The sequence below is a fragment of the Lutjanus erythropterus genome, chromosome 11 (assembly GCF_056507025.1).
Source record: "Lutjanus erythropterus isolate fLutEry1 chromosome 11, fLutEry1.hap2, whole genome shotgun sequence".
Classification (NCBI taxonomy): domain Eukaryota; kingdom Metazoa; phylum Chordata; class Actinopteri; order Lutjaniformes; family Lutjanidae; genus Lutjanus; species Lutjanus erythropterus.
Genome location: NC_139327.1, coordinates 19,845,808 through 19,857,485, shown reverse-complemented (window position 1 = coordinate 19,857,485; position 11,678 = coordinate 19,845,808). Strand labels below are relative to the sequence as shown.

At 42.6% G+C, this 11,678-nt stretch overlaps 1 protein-coding gene across 2 annotated transcripts in view; it reads right to left on the bottom strand.

The window, feature by feature from the left end:
• Window positions 1–1,782: 1,782 nt before the first annotated feature.
• LOC146318951 (pecanex-like protein 3) overlaps window positions 1,783–11,678 on the bottom strand; it is a 34,528-nt gene continuing 24,632 nt past the window's right edge. For both annotated transcript variants that reach the window (XM_084731187.1, XM_084731188.1), the window contains 12 exons: window positions 11,390–11,519; window positions 11,220–11,278; window positions 10,906–11,121; window positions 10,064–10,317; window positions 9,469–9,699; window positions 8,844–8,947; window positions 8,579–8,726; window positions 8,257–8,487; window positions 7,802–8,076; window positions 7,373–7,542; window positions 6,121–6,527; window positions 1,783–4,973 (listed from right to left, as the gene is read on the bottom strand). In XM_084731187.1, the coding sequence (XP_084587313.1) occupies window positions 4,821–4,973; window positions 6,121–6,527; window positions 7,373–7,542; window positions 7,802–8,076; window positions 8,257–8,487; window positions 8,579–8,726; window positions 8,844–8,947; window positions 9,469–9,699; window positions 10,064–10,317; window positions 10,906–11,121; window positions 11,220–11,278; window positions 11,390–11,519 (2,378 nt within the window). In that variant the 3' untranslated portion in view covers window positions 1,783–4,820. The remainder of the gene's footprint in view (window positions 4,974–6,120; window positions 6,528–7,372; window positions 7,543–7,801; window positions 8,077–8,256; window positions 8,488–8,578; window positions 8,727–8,843; window positions 8,948–9,468; window positions 9,700–10,063; window positions 10,318–10,905; window positions 11,122–11,219; window positions 11,279–11,389; window positions 11,520–11,678) is intronic.

Sequence of the window (11,678 nt, the reverse complement as noted above, 5' to 3'; positions counted from 1 at the left end):
GAGTCGAGGGAGTTACTAACGTGTTTCGAGAGGGATACTGACGCACTTTTCACCTGTCATAGCTTCTTCACTGCTGAGACTGACAGATATCTCAGAGCTGCTAAAAAGATTTAAAAAAAAAAAGAAACAAAAAGCTTTGTAAGGTGTGTCCCTTGTTCAGATGTTGTAAGGAGCTGAAAATGGGGGGGTGGGGGGACAACAGCGTCGCAAAGACAGAGGGATTAAACAAACGTGGCTTTAACAGCATGCACTGTGCAGAACACACTTTAACCCGCAGAGAGAAAAACACTGAAAAGAGGGCATCTTCTGTAAAGTCAGTGTGATTCCCAAACTCAACTTTTTTTTTTTTTTTTGATCCCCCTTTCAGTTTTCTCCCTTTGGCCAAAAAGTCGTCCCGCAGAAGAAGTCACTTTCTTTCCCGTTTTAGACCCTGAGAATGCTGGCCTCCTTTCAAGTTTCCTACAGGCGGAACGCCGCGCCGAAGAGAATATTTGGTGAAAAAAACAAGCATTACAGATGATCCACATACTGATCCAACGTCTGTTATCTTACGTTTCTATTAAGTATAAATATTCCATTACACGACATGCAACTGACACTTCCCAAGTCCCACCACCTCTTGCTCTGTGCTTTAATGACAGTTGAGCGAACTTGATATCTCAGTCAACTTTCTCCTTTCTTGTCTCCTGTACTTAGATATGCTGTGTACTAGACTCATCTGTGTTGAGAAGAAAACCAAATTTTGAACATGGTTAAAAGATGTTGCTAAGGAACCTGCTAAAAGCAACATATATTCGCATCCTATGTTTAGCTTATGTTAGCAAAATGCTTGAAAGTCAGCTCATGTTCTGCTAACTTAAGCTAATTTAAGGTGTGACCCTATGTGTCGCTTTTACAAGAAAAGAAAGTTTTGAGAAAGTTTTTTCAACTGTTACTGGAGCACAGAGCATAAAGGGGAGGGACTTAGGAAGGGTCAATGAGACTGAAAGCAGCTTTTACGTCAATTCTACGTTGATCTTAAACACAGGCGACACAGACCCCGTTACACCGCCACAAAATACAGCTGGGAAATCCACTAGCCACCTCACTTCCGGTTAAAACTATAAACCAGCACAAAAATGACAAGTACCAACATAAACCAGCATGTTCTGAACAAACACATAACAAACACTAACAAAAAGTAACATTTGTATTTTGGAACATAAAATAGCAAACTAACTCTCAGCGTGACGGGAAAAGAGGCCGTCTCTCAGCACCATAGTCCTACATACATAGATCCTGCATTTGCCTTTGGATCATACCTCAACATCGCAGCCATGTTGGTCCCATCAAGACTGTCCACATGTCAACGGCAGCTGCTACTTTTCCAGATAAAAAGCACTAAAATGTTTGTTTTTCAACCAGATTTCAGTGACTCCTTTTTATTATTCAAGGGTTCCTGATCTACGTGTAGTAATTTAGAAAAGAACAACAACTTTTTTTCCCTACTCCACACAGATCATAAACCAGTGAGTCCCGTCTGTGATGCGGTTTTGATCCGTCCTGTGTTTTGACATCCTCAAGACTTTGTTGATTTGATCATTTTCCCTCAATGTTTGTGCTTCTACCATGGATAAGTAGGCTATGTGTTAAATAGCTTCTTCTATGTTGGTTTTAATGATCGGAGTCTGCACGGGATCTTTTATTTTGAAAACTGACTGGGTATGCTGTTTGTGTCTGACTTCCTGCCTTGCTCGACCTGCTCTGCGCAGCTTGACCTGCATCTGTCAAAAACAGACTCAGTACATATTTGAAGTATAGCAGAGTGGACAGCCATTTCTAGTGGGCGCTGCTGCACTTTTAGTGTAACAACAAGCAACGTCTGGAATGGCTGCAATCAGCTCTGGCAGTTGCGGCACAGCTGGAACACAGCTGTGCCTTGTGGAATCAAGTCGTATATGTTAAGGTGCTTTTTATCCAGCAAACTGTCTCGATAGGCTCAATGTGGCGCCGATGCTGATGTATCACAGCAACAAGCTAAAGCAGTCAATGCAGCGTCTACATTTTATAAGTCTATGCTCGGCACTGTCAACAGCACACGTAAACATCACAAGCCAGAATCCTGCAGCGCTTCAAAGTGGTCGGAGGACGTGGTCACACAAGTCCAAGGTTCTGGAGCAAGAATTTATCAACATGAACGAAGCTTCTCAGACTGTAAAATCAGCATCATTAGGGTTGGGCATCGACAAAGGACTCCAAGTAACAACTGATTCCAAATGATTCATGAGGAAGTTTTCATTTTAATTCCTACACAAATTTCACTTGCGTTGATTTCAACTTAAACAGTGAACTGCAAACACCTACTGTATAATAACCTGGCTACCTGTCTGTGCCTGTAGAAAAGAGTGCTGAATGTTTTCCCATCTCCTAATGCATTTGTCTTAATAAATAGTGAGTCTACTGTTATTCTCAGTTAACCTTCTCAGTTGTTGCTAAACTGCTTGACTAGTAGGTGAATGTCACAGATTGCAAGTCTTGTAACAATCAGCTCAGTTTAGCAAATGCTAGGCTACAAAATGGCTTGAAAGGACAGGATGCTCACAATTTTTACAGTAAAGTAGCCTATAAACCCTAAAATATGTAAAAAGCCAGAAAAGAGACCATCGTCATTACGGTTATCTTGAACATTATCTGTCACATTTATCCGTGGTAATTAGTGTAAAAAACAACTCTGCTGTGAGGAAAGCATGAGGAAGCTCAAAGAATCAGAATTGGGAATCATTAAGAAGTGAAACCGATAAGCAGAATCAGAGTAATTAAAATCCAAACGATACCCAACCCTAATATCATTGAGAAAAAAAAAAAAGAACTCTGGTATCAGAACTGGAAAAAAATGTGGCTCTGTACATCTCTAGCAAAACGAGGCCGTCTTCTGGTACGACACCACTACAGCATGAAGTTATTTTGGGGTTGGGGGCGCAAAGTGGACCTGGGGGAAACTTTTGCGACCGAATTTGGTCGGACTGCCAGCTTCTTTTTTTTCTGTGTTGCACGATCTACGTCACCCTTCAATCAGTGTTTCACAGTGGTGGAACAAAACGAGTGCAAGAGTGGGAAAGAAACCAACTTAACGTGACTTCTCAGGGATACTTCCAGTTATTTTAACCCCTTTAAAAAAAAAAGACAGCCATTGGTGAGATGATACAAATGTGATGACACCAAACAAATTGAGGGAGGGGTGGAGGGGGGGGGGCAGAAGGCAGATTTCCAATTCAATACATCAGCACACCATATTGACAAATCCCATTAAAGATATCTGTAAGACAATATTAATCAAATAAATATTCCACCTTTGCTCTCAGTATTTATTCAACTTTGTTTATTTCCAACTAAAACGCTGGATTTAACTGTTAACTGTAGGAACAGCAGCAGTAGTAGTGGGTATATTAGTAGTAGCAGGAGATGCAGAAGCAGTAGTATAGTAACGGCAGGTGCCATACTGCAGGCAAAGAAAACAGAGCTCCCCACACAAAGCAGTCTGGGTCCCCTGCTATTGAGAAAGTCATGAGCTGAGTGGATCTGATCAGAGAGGGTGTCATTGATCGGCCATCCAAAGAAAACAAGCTCAGTGCACCTTAAACACTGAGGAACTCTTCAAGTAAAGTAAAAACAAAAAAGGACATTCCACTCTTCAAAAAAAGGCGTTAAGTTTCTGACACTCCCAGTCTGTATGTTTTTTTGTTTTTTTTTGTGATCAACACAATTTTCACAGATTGATTCTGATCCCTGGGCACCAGCTCTGTCCCAAGCCATCCCACATCTCTGTGTTGCTTAGTCAGATTCAGGACTCGAGTCCAGGCCTAAATAGACTGTAAACTAGCGGTAAAAGCACCACATGTTGGCTGGGATGGAAGGGAGTTTTCTTTTTTTTTGTTTTCCCTGAAACTTGCTGTGAGACAGAACTGTTGAGTGTTGATGTTGTCAGGCACCTCTGTAGGAAACAGGCCAGAGGACAAAGATGACAATTTTGGTGGGGATGTTTCTTGTTGAATATGTATAATGTGCAGGGAAGAAGAAGAAGAAGCAGCAGAGGCTCCTGAAACTGGTCACTATGTACTGTTGTTAAATATTGTTTGACACTCGACTGTGGGTCTGGTGAGCATGGTGGAAAAGTGGGGAGAAACAAAACAAGGCTTATCATGGTTTCCACATATCCTTCACCTGCACATACAGCAATGTACTGTAAGATTTTTTTTTTTCTTTTTTAAAATTGGGTATGCAAAAAAAAAAAAAAAAAAAAAAAAAAAACTGCCGCTGCAGACGTCAAGTGAGAGAAAAGTCAGAGGCAATCCTCTATTCTCCAGTATAGAAAAATAATCAATCCTCAAGCAAAATATCCCTTATAATTGCACTGGCCTTTCTGGCCTGTCACTACTGTTCCAACCAACAGGTTGTCCATAGAGACACTGAGTGCCTTTGTCAGAAAAAAAAACGTTAAGAATGAGTATATCATCAGGCCCTGGGAGTCATGATGAAAGCTGACTTTGGAATAAACAGGTTGGCTGAAATCATTTCATGATCTGGCGTGCATCAGCCCCGCATGCTATCAGATGTTGCACTCCTTTGGCTGAGAAGGAGAGGGGAGATGTGTGTACATAACCGAATCCATCCAGTATTGCAGTGGGCCATCAGACTGAGTTAGTTAAACGAGGGTTGACGGAATGAGTCCCGAAGGCTGGAATGAGTCTGGTCTGGGCGGGCCAGGCCCGGTCCGGTCCAGAGTCGACCGCGGTGTGTGCTTTCACTGCAGAGAATGTCACTCGGGGTCTCCCAGTGCAGACTCAGCGCAGGTGCTCAAGTAAAGGCAGCTCTGTGGATTCCTCTCGGGGGGTGGGGGGGTCCCCTGCAGTCAGCAGGGCTGGATCGATCGTCTGAGTGGCTCCCAGAGGATCTTGTGTCAGACTGGACTCTTGTTGGGGTGCAGGAGGAGCAGGCTGTGGAAGACGAGACACCACCAAAATCAGCCACTAATATTTCCAATAAGCAAAATATTGCCCTGTCGAAAAACAACCAGACTTCTCAACTGCTGCTTCTGTGTTTGTGTTATTCTGTGACTTTGGTGTTTTAAAAAAATCAGTTCAGATTTCTCAAAGTCAGACAATAGCACAAACACCTTATCCTAACTACATATGAGCACCAGACTATCAGGTCACATCACACGTTCTCTGTCCACACTGAATCAGTTTTTGAATATACATTTCTGTGACAGGAAGACGATCCAATGCTTAATGCTTCATCAGTAGTTTCATCATGTTCAGAATATTACGCTGTACACTTTAGTGATGATCAGATCTTCAGTCGCATTAATAATCACTTACTATTATCATGTGAACTGCAAATATTTTATTTTATTTCCTCACTGGGAGAAAATTTTAAAAATTACTGATTTGGCAATAGTGTCTTACTGCTTTGAAGAGAGTGATATTTGTATTATATAATGTCGTTTCCTGTCAGAAAAGGCTGATGCCAAGGTAAAGGTACAAAACTATTCTGAATATAGTGCACACTTAAAATGATATTGCTTTTTTTTTTTTTTTTAAATAGACCTTTTTTAAGATAATGAATGGAAGAGGGAAGCGCTTCCACATCCTGTGTCCCCGGCATAGGAGATTCGTTATGTTACAGTCTAGTTCTTATTTGTATATGAAAATATTCAAAATTCAGTTAATTACAGATAAAAAAAGTAGGGCTGCAACTAATGATATTTTCATTACTGATTAATCCACCAATTCAATAAAATAGTCAACAAATATCATCAATTGTCCATCACAAGCTCCTAGAGCCTGTTAGTCCAAAAACCAAAGATATTCAGAGTAACTATCATAGTAGACTGAAAAAGAAAAAAAGTTTTGACAGAATAAAATGATCTCTGAATGAACTGACAGTAGCCAGACTAGATTTGTTTCTTGATCAAAATGTTTTAACTTTTACAATCCAAATGTGAGCTGAACTTGGATTGATGGTAGTCCTACAGTAACATCTCTTTAATGTGTGCGCTGGCCATGTTGTCCTGCAGGCTGGAAATGACCCTGACTGAATTTACAGATGCGTGAATGGCGAACAACCCAGCAGCTTCCTCACCTGTGTGCGTATGGTCTGTACTGTTCCTCCCTCCCCCTCCACTGCAGCTGGTCCGTTAAAGGCCTTCCTGCCTGAAAAACTCCATTTGCCAAAGTGGCTCTCGTAGTGGAGTCCGCCGCCCTGGCCCAGGCCAGCCCGCTGGCCCGCTCTGTGCCCCGAGTTCTCCAGGAGGCTCGCCGGGCAGAAGCGCTCCGGACCTGGCAGAGCAGGTGGAGCCACAGAGCCACTGAAGGAGAGCTGAGAGCTGGACAGCTGCTGGCCCAGGAGACCCTGGATGGAGGACGTACGCTGAAGCGATGTGAGCAGTCCTGCCTCCATCCTGCCCTCTGATTGGCTGAGCAGAGCTAGAGGGAGAGGTTGGGGGTGGTGAGGCCAGTTCTGGGTTGGACCTACGGGGTTGTCTGTACCTGAAATTAAAAAAAAAAGGACATTTCATTTTGTCAGTCTTACTTTAAGGCTCACAGAGAAAAGGTTCTGAGCTCAAAGTTTGTAGCCGGACATTTCCATGCAGAGTTATTTGCTCTCCCTTTGACTGCAAGGGTTCTCTGCAGGCATCCTGGGTTCCTCCCACAGTCCAAAGACATGCAGATTATTAGGTTAATTGGTGACTTTAAATTGCCTGTAGGCGTTAATGGTTGTCTCCATGTGTCGGTCCTGAGAATGATATACTCCACCTCTTGCCCAATGTCAGCTGGGATAGCTTCAATAAATACTAATAAACAAATTGACATCATCTCAATGTCAAGCAGTTTAGCTCTGTTCTGTTCTATAGACTCACTGATTTATGACAAGAAAGCTGATCAGTCCATGACATTAACTGGAATTGCAGCCTTACTTTGGGGCCCGTAAACATATTTAATTGGATCCTATTAGACATTTGTGTGAATTTTTGTCATAATTAGGGTCTGAATTCTTGAGTTATGGCCAAAAACATGTTTTGTGAGGTCACAGTGACCTCTGACCTCCGAAATCAGGTCATTCTTGAGTCCAAGTGGACACTTACACCAAATTTTAAGAAATTCCCTCCGAGTGTTCCAAAGATATTACCTTCAAAAGAACAGGACAGACATACTTATGGCCATTATTGGTGCAGTGGCATAAAAAATAATTTACAAAAAGAGTCTTAAGACTGTTGTGTATAGGAAACCCACTAACACCTTAAGACACAACATCTGACACCAAAGACAATCTTTGAACAGATGGTGGTTGAGCTGTAGTACTGCAGGCTGAGGGAAGCAGCTTCAGCTCTTACCCATGGAGGGCTGGACAGTGGTGATGTGCGGTTGGGGAAGGCTGGAGGCTGGTGTACTCTGGGTGGTGTGAACTGCTGGGTTGGTGGAGATAGAGGTGGAGCCGCCTCCACAGTCTGAGTCCTCAATGTTCCCTCCGCTGTTACAGCCAGCACCACAACCCTTCTGTAACCTGCAGAGAGATGTATGTTAGAGTTTAGATGCTCAGACTGGAGGGCTGCACCTAATGATTACTTTTAATTGATTAATCTAATGATTTTTTTTTCAACTAGTTGATTATTCTAATGAAGAATTTAATGATTATTCTTAAGATTTTTTTGTTGCTCACTTACTATAACAATGAAATTACCCAAAATAAAGACCAATTCAAACATCATCCTGAAAAAGATACACATAAAGCACAGTAGAGAAATGATAATTTGATCACATACCTGTCCCAGCTGCTGATGAGCCAGGTGTAAATATTGTGTGGGCTGACAGGACCTCCCCACACAGACCGGAGCTGGCTGTGCCCCCCTGCGTACGAGGTCGTGAGCGGGGACACGTAGATGGGGTAGCCTATTGGCTGGTCGCATGAGGAGTTAATCATGTTCCTCAGGGCCTGTTTGGCGTTTTGAATACTGCCGCGCTCTGGGTTACGATTGCGCAGGAAAACCAGCTCCTGCTGTTGCCCCGCCCACAGCCCACGCACACACTCTCTGTTCACCTGTAGGGGGCAGCATAAAGGAGGGCAGGCTAAATATAAACAGCATAGCCTCATATTTGGATCAGAGTGAGAAAATCATTCTGTTTATCGACTGAACTGCATAGAAAATAAAACCGAATAACAAAAAACAATGACTAAAGCAAGAGAGAACATCAAGTAATAAACAAGAAGAACTGTGACCTTGATGACTCTGAAGCTGAGGAACCTCTTGTTAAGCATGATGATCTTGTACTCGTCGCTGCCGTCATCCATGATGTGGCGCAGTGCCAGCAGCGAAGGCATATTTGCTAGAATAGCACTGCGCCACACAGGGTCACCCTCATGAGATATCAACATCTTCTCCTCGTTGGCAGTGATGGCGTCATACAGCACCATAGGATCCTCATACTCATCAGGAGACGTAAAGTGGTCCTGGAGAGAAATGCAGATTAAAACGTCGGTCTCAATTCAGTGACAAAAAACCCAAGACATCATTTCAACCTCAGGGTGGGAGAAATGCTACCTGATGCAATTTGAGGGACATCCGCACTCCTGGTGCAACGACTCGATTCAGCAGGTCCATATCTGCAAACACCCATTCATCTCTGGGAGACGTGATGCGAAAGTCTCCCTTGAAGAGTGCATGAAGGCCATAGAGAAACGGCTCCAGGCTGTCAGACACAGAAAAACAAAAATCATTCATGCATATTGTGAGGACATGCGGTATGAGTAGTGACAGGTGGTGTTAGCCGCAGTGAGAGACATGGTGATGTGGCCTATGGTCCTACCTTGCAGACATGCTGTGAGAGGCCGTGCCCAGAGCTCTTCTTCCCAGGATGCACAGCCCGAAACAGAGGTTGACAAGTGGAGAATCTCTTTCACAAGTCACCGGCTACAACACAACAAAGAACTTAAGATAAATGATGAAATATTGTCCTTTTTATTTGGTCTACACATACTACTCAGGCTGGACCAGGATGTGGTTTTCAATATTCAATCTGATCACTTTAAGTTTTAGATAAACAGACCAACATGAATGTTCTCTTGTTTTTTAAATAATGAAGACAAAAAAAAAATAATCCTGAAAAACTAAGCATGACAAGCAGCTCCTGCCTTCATTTAGTAAAGTTTTCATCACCAGATGTAAGAAAAACTGAACATTACTTTTCTTTTTGTCAAATTTTCTCTATACCTTATTTCTTGCATTTCCACTTTTCTGTATTCAGCATCAAAAGTTTAAAATTAATTTCTTCATTTGCAGGCTAATGTTGTGTGTGTTTTTGGACAAATGAGGGTAGGCGATGTTTGATTACAGCTCAGCAAAGAATCAGTGTATGGAGAGCTAAAAAAGGGAAAAAGGCAAGTGAAACCCAACCCATTTGATGTTAGTGTAAATGCTGTGCAGAGTCTAACCGTTTGGCGCCTGCTGTTGCAATACTGAATCCAGTCCAGGTAAACCATGCAGAAGGAGGAAGGAGTAATGCCAGATGCCCTGTGGTCATAGTCCTCATCGATGTTCAGGTTGAAGGTGGGGTCGCTGTCTACGTAGTTAGGCCCAAGACAAGGACGCAAAGCTTCCTGAATTGTCTCATTAGTCAGCCACTCTTCCAGCTTTGAGGATCGACTCACATAGTAGATGATGCTCTGTTTGCAGGAACAAACATGTTATCCAAACTACTTGACCATCAAGCTTTTTACATCAAGATCACAGCTACAATTTCAGTTATCACATCAATATACAGATTTTATTACAGCGTTAGGACATGTAAAGTTGTAGCATAACGATCCAGTGATCCAGATGGATCCACATAGTCCCTCCTAAACTTTCAAACTGTTAGCATCAGGGAGATTATGGCAAGCAGCTACTGAACAGACAATGAGGGAGATACCGTGACTAAGGGAGCTGACCTAAAGTAAAGTTATCTAATGTAAAAACACATCTGTAGACCTAGTGTAAACATAAAGGAAGGAACATCTTCTAAAATACAATCTTGAGCCTTCAGCTTACCTTGACATAGTAAGTGATGAGGATCTTACGGAGGTCAAACACTTGCAACATTGAAGCTGCGTTGTTGTCGCTGATGCTGTAGCCCTCTAGTACATACTTGGTGGCGGCCACCTCCCAGGCCAGCCAGCGCTGTCCAAAGGCAGCGTTGAATGACAGCATGTGGGGGAGGTGACCAGGTTCACAGCAGCAGCAGCCCTCGTCCTCCTCTACCCCCTCAGTGATGGCCTCTACCTCCCTCTGCTGACAGTAGGTACCTGGACAAATGTGAAGCAGGTAAAGATCAGAGCAGCACAAGCAAAGAGCTGATGTAAATTTACATTTAACATGAATTAAAAAAGAATTCTCCATCATTTCACTGAACTAAATAAAAGACTACAAGAATAAAGATCCTCTGCGTGTGCATAAAATTAACTAATTTTAAGATAACTCAAGGTTTTATAAATTTAGATCATAAAGCCCTGCTTTTATTGGCAAATGATGGCCTCTTTTGAGAGTGACGCATATGTATTTTTCTTAGTCCTGAACAACCTTAAAATAAACTTGCAGCCATGGAACTGATCTTTTATTCAGAAGAATAAAAATATACTATAAGATCTGGCACAAACAGTAATATTAAATAAAAATGACAAAATATCAGTACAGATGAACAATACCATTTAAAAGGAGGAGGATGTCATGTAAGACTGACCAAACAGTTTGATCCTATAAATAAACGCTACTCTGTGAGAACACCTGAGTAAGATACCAGAGTGACATGTTCAAGCCAGCAAGTAAACAACTAAAACTGAGCTCATTCTTCCAGCTATAAAAAGTGTCAGACCCCGCCACTCCCCGCTTCTGACCTCTGAACTCTAGACCCCTCAGCTGGAAGGTGACCAGGCCGTTGCCAATCTCGATGATGTGCACCAGGGCATTGAGGTAGTCCGAGGCGAGGATGAAACAGTCGCCAGTGGTGTAGTTGCCCCAGCGGCCAAGCAGCAGGTCTCCACACAGGCTGTGCTGCAGAGAGCGTGTCAGGTGCTCGTAGAAGATTGAGTTGAGATTGTTGTCATCAGCACCTTTAAGAGAAGAAAAGATTATCACTGTTTTGGTAGAGCAAAAATGAACATGAGTCATGAAAGAGATAGGTGAATGGTGAGAGTCTGTTAGGGCCTACCTGGGTTGCGGTCTAACTGAGTGGCAAGTCTGGTGTTCGAATGATCGACACGCTTGGTGCTGCAAACACGACAAAACTAGAATCAGAACTGAATGGAAATACTTAAGATTTGGACTTTGTACAAATTTGAAATTAACATTTCATATAGATTTGTTTTTCCAAACACATACTTGTAGTCTCGCTCCCAGAATTTTACAGGTCTGGTGTATGAGGTGACAAACACAGCACTGCCTAAGACAGGATTGAGAGGGGTGGAGAAGATGGCTGAAAAGATGGCTTGGACAAAAAGGACAGCAGAGTCTGAAGTAACATGAGTTAAGGATATCTGATCCGATAAATAAAAAAAGAGTTTCAATAATTATGGGCATTGATAAGCAGCATCACTGGCAGTGATCAAATGATAATGAAACCCATCCCTAATGAGTCCAGGTGCCTTTTTCTGGAAATAACACAACAACA